The following is a 17,930-nucleotide window of genomic DNA, read 5'->3' on the forward strand; positions in this document are numbered from 1 at the left end:
ACTCTGCGTTGGCAAGTCACCTCTCCCTTAGTCACACTTTGGTTGCCTTCAGACCTGAGGGGCTCATCATCCGGCTCTTTCTCTGACAATATTCTGCTCCTACTCATGAGGATTTCGGTAACTGACAGTATGTTGATGCGATCCACCGGGTTTTCAGTGGCTAATTCCTCCCCTGTGGACGGCCTAGTCCTTCTTTGTAGTCTGGTCTGTCAGGTAGCTCTGCTGAAACCTGTTCCCTTCGGGTGACCCTGCTTGTCTTTGAAATACCAGTGACATCGCTTCCAGCATCACAGCCGCACACAAGCCACCACAGTACCACAAGCTTGTCAGACAAGTGGTAATCATGGGGGATTAGATTTAGTAATCCTCCCCACCAAGACAGTAATCACAGGGGATTACAAGGTCTGTATTGCTGAACCACTAAGAATACTGGTCCAGGCAAGTTAATACAAAAGCTTAACTATCACATCATAAAATGCTTATTTGTAAAAAATGAAAACTCACAACAGGAGTTAACAAGAAGAGCCCATCCTATCTTTGTTCTGACTAGATCTGTAGCATAACTGCAATGTAATGCTGGTAGCTTTCTGTGAGCACAGCGACTTGCACTTCCTGCTGTCCAAGGTCAGAAAACAAAACAAAGACCTGTTGCCGCCTGCTGCTAAGTATTTTAAAAGTCACCCCAGGGCTTTAATCCACTTCCTCCTTAACCAGGCGGATGCCTGTGAACATGACAGGCAGAGGATGGTAGCATGGCAGCGTCACTCAACTCACGCTTCCAGTCAGTCAGGCCCTGACATTTTACAGACAAAAACCCACTGTTGGAGGAGGATCTCACATTGCTGGATTCACACAGCAGCCCATGAAGATTGTTCTGTCTATCTCCTCAAAGAGGCTTTTGATTAAGAGATTGTTGATAATACCTTTCTTAGACAATGCATTTTATAAACCAGCGGTTCTCAACCTGGGGGTCAAGTGACCCTTTCACAGGGGTCGCCTGATTCTTAACAGTAGCAAAATGACAGTGATGACGTAGCAACGAAAATGATTCTATGGTTAGGGGGGGTCACTTCAACATGAGGAGCTGTATTAAAGGGTCACGCATTGGGACATTGAGAATCACTGCTATGAAGGATGGAGTACTGTGAATGTTTCTCCCCAGAGTGTTCCATATTCTGTGGAATTTTGTAGAGGATTCTTCCTCCTGTTCTTCCTCCACTGAAGAAGCATGTGTTATATGTAAGGTTGTGTTCTAGAAAAAGCTAATGAAACCAAAAGCAATAAAACCAACAACAAAGATGAATGTGTCAAAGAAGTTTTCATCCAATATGTAAGTAAATATTCTTAGTCACCTTGGAGAAAAGCATAAACCCAAAGAATAAAAAGAGAAATGTCAATATATTAGATTATAAAAATGAAATAAAAACTGCATTATTAAAAATATCTTAAAGCCAAAAGCAAAATGGTTAGCCTAGAATAGAGTATGTTTGAGACGTAGTCAGGAAAAATTAATTTATTTAACATATTACATATACTTTGTGTTAGGACAGGTTGACTAGAGAAATAGACACACTTCTATATGTGTAAGAAAGAGTTCTGTCATAGAGCAATTTCATACTGAGAAAACATCCCAGCCCAGTACAGATCAAGTTCACAATTCCAATATTAGCCCATATGTCTGATACTAGTTTATAAATTCCTCTTCTGACTCCTGCAGCACATGCAATGGTGTGAAATGCAGGAAGGTCACAGGCCAGTGTAGGAAGAGTCTTGTCGATCCAATGCCATTGGAAGCATCCTGTCAGACGCAGGTCTCCATGTGGCTCCTCAACAGGAAGGTGAAGCAGAGAGAGTGTGTCCTGCCTCCAGGGAGGAATAGAGCAGTGGTTCTCAACCTTCCCAATGCCATAACCCTTTAATACAGTTCCTCATGTTGTGGTGACCCCAAACATAAAATTGTTTTCATTGCTACTTCATAACTGTAATTTTGCTACCTTTATGAATCATAATGTAAATACCTGATATGCAGGATGCATTTTCATTGTTACAAATGGAACATAATTAAAGCATAGTGATTAATCACAAAACAATATGTAATTATATATTGTGAGATATTTATTTCTAATTACAAATAAATGAAATTTTGTCTGGAAGCATGGTATAGCATGGGTAACAATCTTAATATAACAACAGTGAGCTACATTGCTACATTTTGCAGCAGCACGAATAAAATGCCAATGTCAATGTGAAGGTTGAGATAGCTTCTTTCTCACCAGATTAGCATATGTGGGTGGCCCCCCTGGAGACGGATAGAGGAGCAGTGTTTGCTTCCTAACACCGTTGGAAATGTGTTTTCCGATGGTCTTAGGCAAGCCCTGTGAAAGGGTCATTCAAAACCCAAAAGGGTCATGACTCACAAGTTGAGAACCAGTGGAATAGAGGAAGTTCCCAGAATCCTCATGGGAAGGTCATGCCCACAAGGACAGACTAGACTTCACCCCTCATTCTTTTATCAAGTTGATACAAAATTTTGTAACTACCATATACTTACATATAAAAATGATGGATAACTTATTAAAATATCAAAAGACATACATTTATGAAAAAAATTCATACAAAGACATAAATATAAAGGAAACTATTACTGTAATATAATTAGGGTAATGTAATATTTTTTCACTTCTCACATCAAAGAGAGCTGATATAGTGTTGACAAGGATGGAGAAAAGTTGTTCTTATTGGCATGAAAGAGATGTAGTGCAGTATCTTTGGGTAGCTAATTGGACATGTCATAAGGAGAGACCAGTCCTTGGAGAAGGACATCATGCTTGATTAAGTAGAGGGGCAGCAAAAAAGAAAAAAATGGAAGGGCCTCAATAAAGTGGATTGACACAGTGGCTGCAGCAACAGGCTCAGGCATAAGAACTACTTTGAGGATGGGCCAGCACCCACTTCTAAGGCCACTACGAGTTGGAACTAACTCAATGACACCTACCAATAATAGCTGCAGGACTGGTCCTGTTGGCTTCCCAGGCTGTAACTCTTTATAGGAACAGACAGCCTATCCTTTCCCCACAGAATAACCAGTGAGTTCAAACTGCCCGATGCACCGTGAGCATTGCCACCGTGACTCATCAATTTCCACACAACAGCCCCTACGTACAAACTGCTCATCTCATAAGGACGACAGAAGCAACCAGACTTTGTGAGATGCTCTTGATGTACATAGCTTTAGGGGGTGTTCACATGTAGTTTTGTCTAATCAAGGTTTTACTTACTTTTAATCTTTAATACTGAACATAAACACAATTCTAAATGAGTCACTCTTCTAGGTAAAACTATATAAATAATTTTGTTTCTCTGAGACTCAGTATCCTAATTTTTATACCCAATAAGGTTGTTTTGAGGATAAAATAAGAAATAAAACCTAAATGTGTATTGATATATACACAGGTCCCATGCCTGTTGAATCTTTATCTAGTTGATTAATAAAGACAAAAGTAAGTCATTTTAGAATATTTTTTAAAATCTCTCAGGTGATGGCATAATTTTAGTACCCATTCAGCTTTGTCTATTGTCTCTTGTCCACCTGTAGGCAACCTTATGAGTACGGGGCTTTTAAGCACTGAGCACATAGCTGATTGCTAAAATGAGATGAGATCACCTGGGTGAAAAGAAAACAAGAGTGCGAGGCACATAGCAGGCTCTTTTGCCCATTTGTGTTTCGCAGGCCACGAGCCCTGCCCTGTGTGCGTGATTGAGAGCCCAGCTCTTTCACTTCTGCCCTCATCCAGCCGCTGTCTTTCGTACTCTCCAAAGACGCCCCTCGACAACTGACTCTAGACGGCTTTTGTCTTCTTGGGACTAAAGATACTTAGTTAACTAGAAGGAAACTTTTTTTTTAACATAATGAAAAGTACAAAGCACAAGAAGTAACCCAATAAATATCAGCTTTGCTTTAGGAATTAGTGAAAACACTGCATTAGCCCTATTGACTAGGCAGACCTGCAATGTACAGAAATGATTCCAATGGATGGTGTTTGTTGAGTTATGATCCACCACCTGTCTCTCAGTTTGTCTCACTACTGAGGTTTCTGTGAGGCTATAACAGTGGGCACGATACCACTGGGACGTCAGATACCCTCAGGCTGGATATTTTTACTGGAGTTGGCAGACTAAGACTAACAAGAAAGGTCTGTGATCTGTTTCCTACAATTTGCCAATGAAAACATGATGGATCAGACAAGACTATCGTATTATATAGGGGTAGGTGATGAGCCTGTAGAAGTTGCTCAAAATACACAGTGGCCTGAAAATGGACTGGGGTATACCAACAGGCATGAAGATAGTGCAAAGTCAGGCGAGTGTGCATTGTGCTTGACTCCGTTTGACACGAGTCAGAGCTGGCTTGACAGCAACCAACATCAAGAGAACTATGAGGCTCCCTCACAAACAGTCCTAGCAGTAGTTCTCGGCAGGTTTCTCAGCACTTTGCTTAACTAGTTTCATTTTCCCATCAACCCCATGCTGTGCTGGCTAATTTTCTATTCATTTCATAGATGAAGAACCAGAAGTAGAAAGTAGACTGCCAGGATTGCACAGCAGTTACTGTAGGAGCTGGGATTTGAGACCTTGTAGTCTGGCTCTCGAGGCTGGGCTTTCAACCACTGTGATCGAACAGTTATTAGAACTTCAAGTCTGCAGAGAGCAGTCCAATGTGACCGTTTAGTGGGTAGCACCATACCATGGGTCTCCAGACAGAGACCCCAGGAACCAAGTGAACCAGGCACAGATGACCATGCTGGAATTCCCAGCAGCAAACGGAAGCATGAAGCAGAAGGAATGTTGAATAAAAGGAGAAATTGAATGAAAATAGCAAATGAGGAAATTTGGGGATCATGGACTCCCTGCCAGCTGGCTCAGTTCGGCGTGGCCATCATGAGACAAAACCACATTCCCTGGTGATGAGCATAGGAATGCACGTGTGAATTTCCAACAGGAAACTGTGATGCTGGGTAGACAACATGGAGTGAAGGAGCATGGCAGAATATGAGAAACATTTGAAAGGAAAAAGAGCCAAAACAGATGATAACAACAACAACAAAAACAGGCCAGCGCTCCAGGGACCCAGTTAACTACAGAACAGGATGGAGTCAGAAAACAAAGACACAACTTCTCGCCAGCAGTAGTTCCTGGTTTTTGCATGGTCCCACATGAGGAAGAGAAAATGTATGGAGTGACACCTGGATATTCCCCACCTAATTGGAATATGGACAACCTCCCCCCACCCCCATCTGGTCATAGTTGGATTTTGGTCTGTAGGAAGTGCTCCAGCACGATCACCTGTGACTGGAGGAGCATGTAACTCTTTCCTTCTCGCACCCCTAACCACCTCTGCTCTGTCCACACAGTGACTGTAAGTACAATTCCTCCTGCCGCCCCGCCACCCCGCCTCCACACGCTTGGTGAAATAGAGCTACCCTGCCCAGTAACTGACAAGGCCCCTTGCTATTATCCTCCACCCTGGCAATCTCTAGGCTACACCTCCATGCCACTGAACTGCTGACTTTTAGCACAATCTGCCCTGTCCACCCTTCCTCCACCTGCTTTCCTGGTGACACGTGCTCCTGTGCCACCAGGCTGGCTACTGGCAACACCCTCCACACCCTCCCCTTCCGCTCCGCCCCACCTGGTAATCAACACTATGCATTCTTGTGCTACTAAACTTGTGCCCAGGGGTGTGTGCCCATCTTCTGCTCGCCCCCATTAAGCCAGATGAGCAGGTGGCAGTGTGTGTTTCCGCACCGCTATGCCAGTGACACAAAGTACTCTTTCCTCCTAGGACCAGCAGTGTGGGCCCCCATTCCACCCAGTGACCAATGACCCATATACCATCCATCTCTTGACACCCATCAGGTCACCCCCATAGCTCTATAACTCAGCAACTGGTGAGAACACCCCTTGAACCCAAACCTAGTGCCAGCAAGGAAACCACAGCAATGCCCAGCACATCCTGACAGTGCCATTTACACCTCACCAACAATGAGCAAGAGATCCTAGTGCCCTGTTCCATGTCTGTCTGGCTGCAGTGTTGCACTTCCCACATGCAGACATTTCTGGCAGGCCTACTGCATATGCATGGAAACAGCTCCACCCCCACCATGTACTCAGATACGGATCCACACACATACAGAGAGGCTCTGTCATGTCCATTTGGGCATGCTGTTAAAGCAGCTATAGAGGCATCCTACCCAGAGCCTTGGGGAACACACAAGTAGCTTGCACCAATCCAGAAGGGCCCCATGTTCCTAACAGGCTCTGAAGACCCAGCACTTGTCATCCAATATCAGGGAAATAATTTGCTTTTTCAGTTCCATTCAATCTTGTAAAGGAAGATATGTGAGCCTAACCACAGATGCCTCACCTATGGGTGTGACCCACTATACCTTCTATTTACATGAGGTGGTGGGGTGGGGGAGACCCAATATGGAAAAACCTTTGATAGGGAACCAAGGACATCAGACAACACCCCGAGATAAAGACACACAACCACACCACTCAGATATTAACCCAGATAAAACTTAGCAAAACTTAGATAAAGCTGAGGAACTGATACCAGAGTACTAGCGATGTGAAGTTATAAATGATGACAGATTCGAAGAAAAAAAGGGGGAATAAATGCAATTATAAAACTTCATCTGGCGAGGTAGCCAACATCAAGATATCTGAAACTTTTAAATGTAGGAAGACAAAAGAGCATTTCAGAGTAACCGCAAGCCATAACGAAAAGGAGCAGTTCTACGCAAAATGCAAAAACAGTAACCACTGGCGCAGGGTTCTGACGATGCAAGCCCTTACAGAAGAACACTCCCTTCTCCTTCTCCCGGGTCCAACAGCCCAGTGTGTGCCCCACTGTGCCATCGGGACTCCTTAACAACCCCAAAACTGGATGCTCTTACAGAGGTTGATATGCGTAAGTCAATGTGTACAGGAAGGTGTATGTGAGTACATGCATTCACATGTACACGCGTGTCTGTAGGCATATGCACATGTTTATGTGTGCTGCATGGGTACATATAATAAAGCACAGAGGGGTCGCAGTTATGGAGATTTCCTGGACACATCCAAAGAACTCATAGGATTTCTTTATTGAGTTAAAAGGTTTAGGATTATGGTCACGTGGAACAACATAGTCAATTGGCATAACATTGTTTATAATGTTCTATACCCTAGTTTGGTGAGTAGCACCTTGGATCTTAAAAGCTGGAGAGCAACAATGTAAGACAGAACTATTGGTCTCCATTCATCTGAAATACAAGAGAATGGAGGACTCCAAAGGCTCAAAGAAGAAACGAGTCTACAGAATCACTATCCCACGGAAGCCACAACCCCTTCTAACCTGAGAGCAGAAGAACTGGACGGTGCCCAGCTACCACTACCTGCCAGCATGACCAGAGGCCAGTAAAAGGTCTTGGTTAGAAAAAAAAAGCGTAGAAGAAAATTCAATAAGGCCAGACCTACTGGACTGAGAGAGTCTCAAGGAAGCCCTGAGACTATCTGAACGTTCACCTAAAACTACACCCGGGGACCAAATTTCAGTCAAATAATAGATTGGCATACAAATGAACAGTATCACCTATGAGTAATGTGGTCTCTTAAATTCTTTGTGACCACATGATCAACGTTATTCAAAAGCACATAGGAAGGTAAGGAAGGGGAGGGAAGTAGATCAATGGACACAGAGTACAGAGAAAGGCAGGAATAAGGATGCCGACCCGCTGGAAGTTGTAACCAATGTAACGGAACAGTTTGCATAAAAATTGTTGACTGCAACATAACGTACCGCATAAGCTTTCACCTACATACAATAAATGTATTTTTAAGATGAGATCTGTTACTTTTCTAGGATCTGATGTTTGGAAAGTCACATTAATTTAGCAAATTGGACTAGTAGAAAGTTACCAGAAACCTTGCATCTGATTCCTTATCATTTTCATCAAAGTTGCAAATGGTTTATGGCCGTGACTTATAAAATGTATTACTGTGACAGTGGGGGTTGTGGCTTCTATATCCCTGCTCATGATGACCAAATTGTTTTAGGATGGACTTAAAGGGAATCACAGTGAGTCACTAAATTCACCAAAGATAAAATCTTTTTCTCGTACAGAAATTCTGGTCACTTTCTGAAGAAGACACTTTCACAATACATAATGCATAATTCAGACTTGTGAGTTTATAGAAAGTCACCTTGATTATTTCAGTCTAAAATTTGAGCATTAATATTAGGAATCAATGGAGGAGCTTTCAAGTTTGAGGCTTGATCCTGGGGCTCACCCTCATTTGTAACCATGGACTGGTTTCTTTAAATCTTGGTATGTAGAGGTCTACTTTGAGAGTAATGACTGGCATCAAAGTCTAAGCCATACTGCCATCAACTCCTGTTTGGCTCCTATTGACTCTCTAGAACAGAGTGGAACTGCCCCTTCAGATTTTCCAGACAATGAATCTTTACAGGAGTGGGAAAACCTCATCTGTCTCCCAAGGAACCACTGGGGGGAGGGGTAGAATCACTGATTTTGTGGTTAGCAGCCCAACACTTACCTATGTCTCCACAGGTTGCTTAAAAATGACTATCAGCTCTTCTATGAATACTAGAAAATGCATGGACAAAGTTCTTGGAGAAGTGTTTCTGAAATTATTTTGATTAAAACACACAATCAAAATGCACTTACGCAATGACCCAAAGCATATCAACAATCATATATACCACTGACATGAAAATTTCAGAGGAAATATGATTTTTACTACATTTAAAGCATCCTAATAATTTCTATTTTATGTAAACTTTTAATGCAGCTCAAAATACTAGGTTACTTTCATAACCATTAGTAGGTCTTGACTGGTAGTTTGAAAACCACCACCTTACAGGATCCACACATTCACACTGCCCATATCTACCTTTGTCCTAAGAGAGATGGTTGAACTAACCTGTTTAATTACTCTATTAGGCTCCGTGGAGAAAGAAAAGATCCACAGTAGATGTCAGAACAGACTCTCAAACACAGAGTATCTAAAGCAAGTGAAAAAAAATTAAGCAAAAGAGTTCAATAGTAAATTTCAAAAGGTAGCTTGAGAAGAAAGGAAGTCATTTAATGAAATGTGCAAAGATCTAAAATTAGAAATCCATAAAGGAAGAACATACCATATCTCAAGCTGGAAGAACTGAAGAAATAAAATTCATGTCACAAGTTAGAATATTAAAGGATTATATCAGCAAAATACTGAATGATCCAGGAAGCATAAAAGGAGGTATGGAGCATGTACAGATTCACTGTGACAAAAAGAATTGTTCAACACCCAACCACTTTCAGAGGCAGCACCTGATCAAGAATGGAGGGTATTGAAGTAAGATGTCTAAGCTGCACCGAAGGCATTAGCAAAAAACCCAATCCTCCAGGAATTGATGGAATAACCATTTGAAACGTTAAGCAACAACAACCAAAACAACAACCACCAAAACTGATACAGGGCTAGAAGCACTGACTTGCTCCTGTCAAGAGATCTGGAAGACAGCCAGCTGGCCAACTGGCCCAAAGTGGTCCACTATTTGTGCCCATTCCCAAGAGAGGTGGTGACCCAACAAAATGTGAAAAATATCTAACAATCTCATTAATAGCACATGCAAATAATATTTGTAGAGATATTTTTAATTGCAGCAATATGCCTATAGAGAACTTTCAGAAATTCCAGTCAGATTCAGAAGAGGATATGGAATAAGGGATCTTCCTGCTGACTTCATTTCCATCTTGGTTGAAATCAGAAAATAGCAGAAAGAATCTTACTTGGGCCTTATTGACTATGCAGAGGCCTTTAACTATATGAATCATGACAAACCACAGATAACACTGAGAAGAACAGGAATTCCAGAACATCGGGGTAGAACAGAGCAAGGGGTAGCTCACTGATTCCAATCAGGAAAAGCTTCCTGGTTGTGTCCTGTCATCATACATATTCAAACTCTATGCTAAGCAAATAATTTGAGAAACTGGGCTACATGAAGAAGAATGCAGCATCAGGATTGGTGGAAGGATTATAAACTTGAAATTTGCAAATGACACAATCTCACTAAGTGAAAGGGAAGAAGACAGCACCCGCCGCTGAAGCTGAGAGAGGGCAGCCTTCGCTGTGGATTGCAACTCAGTGTAAAGAAAACAAAACTGTCAATAGGCGAACATGATGATAAATGGATAAGATCGCAGTTGTCAAGGATTTTTGTCTTGCTTGGATCCACAAACAATGCTCATGGAAGCAGCAGTCTAGATATTTTTTAAAAATGTGTTGCATTGGGTAAATCTGCTGCACAAGACCTCTCTAGAATGCTGATAAGCAAGGATGTTACTTTGTGGACTAAGTTACATCTGACCCAAGCCATAGTATTTTCAATTACCTCATGCATGTGAAAGTTTGACAATGAATAAGGAAGACAGAAAAGAATTGATGTACTTGAAATATGATGCTGGGGAAGACTGCAAAAAAAAAAAGAGTCTATCTTGGAGGAAGTATAGCCAGCACGTTCCTGAGAGGCAAGGATGAAACTATGTTGTCTCGCATATCTTGGAAATGGTAGGAGACATCAGTCCCTGCAGAAGGATATGTGCTTGGTAAAGCTGAGGGGTGGGGAAGCGAGGAAGGCCCTCAAGAAGGTGGACTGGCACAGTGGCTACAACTATGAGCTCAGACATAAGAACAACTGTGAGGGGCCCCGGGTGGGCAGTATCTCCTTCTCTTCTACACAGGCTCACATGAGTCAGAACCCACTCTGTGGCTTCCAACCACAACTGTGCCTGACCCAAACCAGTGTCTTCTCAATGACGTGCCATGCCTGTGAAATATGGACAATGAACAAGGAGAAGCACGGTGTACTTGAATGTTGATATTGGTGAAGAATATTGAAAGTACCATGGACTGACAGAACAAATAAATCTAAGTTGGAAGAGGAATAGCCAGAATGTTTCTTAGAAATGAGGTTCGCTACACTTCATTTTCATTTTCAGGTACATATCATAAATATGTACCAGTTCCCGAAAAAGGATATTAGGGTTAGTGAAATACGGGGCCACTAAACAAGAGGAAGACCTTCAGAAAGGGAGAGACACAATTGATGCAGCCGGTAGCTCAGACATCATCATAATAACAGATCTGGGCAGTATTTCATTCTGTTTGTTGTACTTAGGGTCACTCTGAGTCAGAACCGATTCAATGGATCTTAACAATGAGTTCTGTTGAGTGTTCAAAGATTTATAATGTCATCTACCTCAAACAAACAATTTTCCTAAGGGGTCGAGGAAACTAGGTTGAGAAAACTAAAAATCTCTGCCCTTGGACAACTTCTGATTTCGTGTCTGAAATACATCTAGACCACATGGACTGTTAGGAGCGACATCCGTGACTTCCATAATTCAGATGAAGAATAAACAGCCTTTTAGGGCTTGTGGTTTAGAGACATTGTCTGTTTATCTAGGAACATAATCCTGTTTCACAGATAAGAAAATGGATGTCCCAAGAGTTTGCCTAGTTTTCCAGAAGTTGTCGTTGTTGTTAGGTACATTCTAGTCGGTTCCAAATCAGATATCCTACGTACAACATTGCCCAGCTCTGTGCCATACTCAAAATTTCCAGAGATTGGTCTTGCCTGATGACATGTTAACAATATGTGAGATGAAGTCTCCCTATGCTTGGTTTTAAGAAACATTTTGACTGTACTTCTAAGACAGATTTGTTTGTTCCATGGGCCACCCCTGCTTCTTTCAATATTATTCTCCCTCACCATAATTCTAATGTATCATTTCTTCTTGGTCTTCCTTATTCAGTATCCGACTTTTGCACACATATGAGGCAATTAAATATACCAAGGCTTAGGTTAGGCAAACAAAATGACATCCTTGCTCTTGAACACATTCAAGAGATCTTGTATTTCATTTCTACCTTTGGCAATGTCAATTTTTTTCTAAGGTGCATGGTTCCCTCAAAGTCTCTCCAAGTCTGTAGGTAGTCACTTCATTCTGTGAATAGTCTATTGTTCAACAAAAGTTTAAATTAAAGTCCAATGCATCAATTTTTTCATTGGTGCTAGTGCTTTCTTACTATTATGTTTTTTATGTTTTACATCATTAAGTGTATTAGATTTGCATGTATTCATTTGTATATTTAAGATCATTACATACATGAAAGTCAAGATAGATAATGCTTCAGAAACAGTAACAGGAGTAATGGTTCCCTGAGTGTACAGGAGGAGAGGGGGCAGGAAAATGGGGGGGGGGGGAAGAGAGCTGATAGCATCATGGGATTGAATAACAGAATTGTGATGAATGTATATATTGGATGTATAAGACATGAAAAAAAAAAAGAATAAGGGTTCCTAAGGGGCTTGGTGAGGGAGGGAGAAGAGAAGCGAGAGCTGATATCAAGGAGGTCAAGAAAAAATAAAATGTTTTGAGACTGATTGTGGTAGCAATTGTACAATACTGCTTGATGTGATTGAACTATGAAATGTTATGGTATCTTTAGAGCTCTCAATAAAATGATTGAAAAAGAAAGAGATCAAAGGACACGTTCCATTGGATAAGTCTGCTGCCAAGATCTTTTTATAGTGTTGAAAAGGACTAACGTGCACCAAATCAAGCCGTGATATTTTCAATGTCCTCATATGCATGTGGAAAATGGACATTGAATAAGGAAGATTGAAGAATTGATTTGATTGAATTATCGTGCTAGAGAAGAATATAAAAAATACTGTGGACTGCTAAAAGGACAAACAAGTCTGTCCTGAAAGAAGTAAGGCCAGAGTGCTCCTTAGAGGCAAAGTGGGTGAGACTTCATCTCAACGACTCTGGACATCTTCTCAGGAGAGCTCAGTCCCTGGCAAGGACAGCATGCTCAGTACAGTAGGATGGTGAGCGAGAGGAAGACCCTCGCCAAGAGGAACTGAAACGCCTCCAGGATGGGAAACAATGTAGTGGTTCCTCTGGAGGCAATACATACGCCTCACATATAACCCAGCAAATTTCACGCCGAGGGATATCCCCAAGAAATGTCCCATAGGTTCACTATGAGTCAGAATCAATTCAATAGCAGTTTAAAAATTATGCACCTGAAGAACATTTAATGGGTAACTGTTTTGATATTTTCACTGTAATTTTAAGAAATGAAAAATCAGAGCCGTTATAGTGTCACATTCATATAAGGCCAGATATCTACGTTATTGTTTGTGCTCAAAGAGGATTCTCCTGGCTTACTATATCAAGTCCCGTTACATTATCTTTAGAGTGATATGTTCTTTTTAATTTTAGTTTTCCATTTTATTTATGTCACTATTTGATCCACATGCGTTTTTATAGAGCTTCACTAGACTAGATGCTCCATAAAAGTAGAGATTCTATTTTTGTTTAACATGTCTGCAACCCCAGGCATTATGATTACTATATAATAGCATTCGATTAATCTTTATTGAATGAATGAATCATGTTTGAGGATAGTCTAAAATGCTGTTTTAAATAAGGTGCTTCAGTTTATCCCAATCTTTATTTATTGTTCCCTAGTTACTATGGAGCAACCAATAATAACTCGTGATGTTCTTCTTTCTTGATTTACAGTCAACTTTGATCACTTTGAAATTCTCCGTGCCATCGGGAAAGGCAGCTTTGGGAAGGTGAGAACACAGATGATGAATGATTAACCACGAGCGGGGTTGTGTAGCTCAGGGAAGTGAGGGTTCGGGAATGTTCAGGTTGTTGAGTTACTGGAATCATAAGGAGAGGCAATTTGGAGATGCTTTTATACAGACCTTTATTTTTAAATCTCCATAATTTGGAGATATGTGTTCCAGGCAGCTATGCAAAAAAATATCTCACTAAAATAAAATCTGTTCACACTCACTAGAGCTTAAGACTTTCCCTTCTACGCTAAAGAAACTGTAACTCTAGTGATGCCATCAGGCAGGCATTGGACTCCTACCTACTTACCACAAGGCTAGTAGTTCAAGCCTCCCAGCTGCCCTGCAGGAGAAGGATGAGACTATGTACTCCTGCAAAGACCATAGCCTCAGAAACCCTTTATAGGGTCCTAGGAGTTGGAATCAACTCGACAGCAGTCAGTCTAAAAGAGAATAATATCTCAGAATTTGTTTTCAAGTGCAATCAGGTATGTGTCTAATCATTTTAGCATAACAACAGGGTCTTTATGGTAAGAAAGACATCTGATTTCTCTTTTTTCCCCCCTCAGTTATGTTTTTTATATAATTAAACTTACTGTGTAAAAAGCAGTAAGTTTTTTGTAAGAATCTTCTAGATTCAGTACCTGATTATTAATTTCTCAATGGGGACATGCTTTAATGATGACTGATATTTCATGTTGAACTTGAATTTTAAAATAATTCATTATCTACTCTTTAACAAATGACCCTCTAGAGCAGTGGTTCTCAACTTTCCTAAAGCCACAATTTTTAATGCAGTTCCTCATATTGTGGTACGCCCCCCGAACCAAAAAATTATTTTCGTTGCTACTTCATAGCTGTAATTTTGCTATTCATGAATTGGGTGACCCTTGTGAAAGGGTTGTTTGATGCCCAAAGAGGGTGCGATCCACAGGTTGAGAATTGCTGCTGTAGAATTTCAAAAACATATACATCAAATTTAATATATTCCCAGTGCTTCAAGGTTTTGTGGTTTGGTTTATTTTGGTATATCCCCTATGGTTGTAAAAGAGATAATCTTTGCACAACTCTTGGCCAGCTTGACAGTTAACCATGCCTATGCAGACTCAAAGGGGCATGAATGTCATGTGTTAGTAGAAGATCCTTAAAGTGGAAATGCTTTCTCCAAAGTTCTTTCTAAATAAAAAGAAAGAAACAGGCAGCTTGTTTGAGGAAGAAGGGAACTGATTTGGTACAGGGGGACACAATCAAAGTTTTACTCTTAAATCTGAGCTGAGTGGCAAATTTAACGTCAGTGATTTTCAAGTGTTAAGGCACCCAAGTCATGCAAAAGGACACGCCTTGCTCTCTCACGTCACGCTCATCATTTCTCTAGCGGTATCTTGACACTGGTTTGCACCATTAGGTCTGCATCGTGCAAAAGAGTGACACCAAGAAAATGTACGCCATGAAGTACATGAACAAACAAAAGTGTGTGGAGCGGAATGAAGTGCGAAATGTCTTCAAAGAGCTCCAGATCATGCAGGGCCTGGAGCATCCTTTCCTGGTCAATTTGTGGTAAGTGATTCTACGGGGCCTGTGAATGGAGGATCCTGCCCCCTTCCCCTTCACTCGCAAGTACTGTTACTTAACTGGATCCGGGTTGCTAAATGCTCTTTTGCAAAATCTTCATTAGAATCTTCCTCGAGGCTTTTGTTCTTCTCAGTTATGTTGGCTTTATAATGAAGCAAAATGTATTGTCATCTGCAATAACTACTAATTGGTTCTGCCCTTAAGAGCGCTTTGTGTCCGAAAGCCCAACGTTTTTGTTAAAGCATCATCACTGAATGGTCTCACGCGGGCTGAATTGAATGCCTATCACGCTTAGATACTTTTCTCCATTAACTCTTGTCTTCACTCAGGGTCTCCCCAATACAGCCGAAGGAATCGCTGGCAGGTCCTACACCGTGCCCTTAATTGCTGCTATGCTTTAGTTCATTGTCGCCTCAACTGTTGTCGCCTCAAACAGTGTATGGTTTTCTGTCTGATGTGGTTGATTGATCTCTAGAATGTACACATAGTATATTCTCGTTGGAATAACTGGCAACAAATCTGGTTCCTTTGCAGCATAATTTTTTGAAGTTGCCATGTATATTCTTAGAGTTAAATAAAGGAGAGTGTTAGAAAAAGCAAGCAAAAAACCCTCAGTGTTGTCAAGTTGATTCTGACTAATCGTGATTCTATCACAGCATAGGATTGCACTCTAGAGTGTGCTGTAATCTTTAAGACAAGAAGCCCAAGCAGCACTGTGCACTAGGGGTTGGGCAAGGTTGATGGTTCAAACCCACCAGCCAGTCTGTAGGAGTAAGATGAGGCTGTCTGCTCCTATAAAATTTTCACAAAGGAGAAGCTCTCTGTTGTCCTATCGAGGGTTACTGTGCTCCACATGGACGGCTGGCAGTGGGCTTGTGGGTTTGGTAATCCTTACAGCCGCCCCTGCCACATGTGACGGCTTGGAAGTTGTCATACTGCTGGACGCTGTGCTAACAGGCTCTCGAATACCTGCAGGGTCACCAACTGGACAGGTTCTAGTGGGGTTGCAAGACTGAGACAAGACCTGAAGATCAGCTAACAAAATGTTTATGGATCACAACAGAGCATGCTCAGGCTCACTGATTTGGGACACACCGTGAGGAAGAATCAGCCAGGTTTGGTGAAGCAGAGGGTCATCCATGGGGAAGGAGATTGGCACATATGCCACAAATGTAAACTCATTCAGGCCAGTGTTTGTGAGGACAATGTAAGACTGGGGCAAGGCTTCGGTTCCTTTGTATTTAAGGCGCCCGTGGGGGTGAGTTGGCGTCAACTCCTGGAAGAGCTGTCCAGTCGTTAAGGAAGCAGGCTGCCACGGCTCTCTCCTGTGGAGCACCTCCTGGTTTCAAACTGTCAGTATGTTGGTCAGCAGTCAAATCCTTGATCACTGTGCCTCCTGGGCTCCTGGGCTTCTCAAAAGCGCCAGGTGCTACCTTTCTGGTGCAATGGAGTTGAATAGACCTGGAGCTCATTTACATCGATGACTAGGCTTTAAGGGACTGTGATCTTATCTGAAAGCCATCGCTGTGACACAAGCCTAAGGAAGTAGTGAAGACACTGGCAGTATCTTTTTCTTCCTGGTCTTTTGTGTGGAATGGACTTTAATGGGGCTCCTCCATTTTGCTCCTCATTTAAGGCACCCATTATCATAAGAGCCACTCCTTAAAGCATAATTCTGTGTGGCTCTGATTTAAATGTGCAAACCAAGTAGTTTGTACCAGCAGAGGTTTTTTTTTTTAAAAAAAAAAAGGACTGCATTCAGAGTCTGCTAATAGAACAATAATAGAGTTCACTGGGTGATCAGGGACATCCCTCTGGGGGATCAGTGCATACAGCCCGTGTTCATCTCCCGTTAATTAACACAGTGCACTTAGTCTATAATTTGCTCACATTCTCTGCACCACAGTGGAAAAGAAGATGGTTCTGGGTGACTTGGAAAACAGGTCTATTACCGTCTGTGCAGAGCTCCAGCAGGGTAATGTGTGCTTTTGGCTCAGGCTCAGGGGATTTAATCAGGATGTGAAACAGGCCTATTCAAAAGGCTGTCACTTAAAGGGTTCAAATAGATGCAGCTCCCTCTTCCCGTCCTGAGCAATCACCAGATTGCCTTTTCTGTTCTCTCTGCACTTTGAGAGGGACAAGGTGCTGTCGCTTCTCAGTCTCCCTTTGTTCAAAGTTCCATTTTCTTCATTTAAAAGTTCAACCATCGGTAAATTTCTCCTTTTAAAACCAGAAGCCTTCCAAAGGACAAACTTTTCATCCAGCCCCTCCCCCTTTACGCTTGTCTCCCATGGCTAAGCAGAAAAAGTTACCTTTACTCCGCTCCTATTTTTCAAAAAACCATGAATGCCATGAGGTTTTAAGCTGGCCAGATTCGAGAGTCTCTGCTGTTTGGGCACGTGGTGCTGTGCTGGGAAACATGATGCTTCCCACGCCCACTGGCCTCGGGCTACCAGTTTGTACAGCTCACATGGGATTATTGAGTATCATTACCTTTGACGGAAGAGGGGGAGGAGGATGCCCGTACTGGAAACTGCGAGGGAGCATGGCCAGAGGTGATGCTGTAAAAACCTTGGACACGACAAAGACACGCGTGTGTGCAGATGAGGGAAACCATTTGTAGGAGGTCATGACGGCCTCCAAGGAT

The 17,930-nt window shown here is 42.0% G+C and overlaps 1 protein-coding gene across 1 annotated transcript in view; it reads left to right on the forward strand.

Annotated features, from left to right (window-relative positions):
• STK32A (serine/threonine kinase 32A) overlaps window positions 1-17,930 on the forward strand; it is a 195,118-nt gene that overhangs the window by 34,367 nt on the left and 142,821 nt on the right. Inside the window, exons 3-4 of the mRNA XM_075543150.1 lie at window positions 13,653-13,708; window positions 15,117-15,268. Of these exons, the coding sequence (XP_075399265.1) occupies window positions 13,653-13,708; window positions 15,117-15,268 (208 nt within the window). The remainder of the gene's footprint in view (window positions 1-13,652; window positions 13,709-15,116; window positions 15,269-17,930) is intronic.

The sequence above is a fragment of the Tenrec ecaudatus genome, chromosome 2, assembly GCF_050624435.1.
Source record: "Tenrec ecaudatus isolate mTenEca1 chromosome 2, mTenEca1.hap1, whole genome shotgun sequence".
Lineage (NCBI taxonomy): Eukaryota > Metazoa > Chordata > Mammalia > Afrosoricida > Tenrecidae > Tenrec > Tenrec ecaudatus.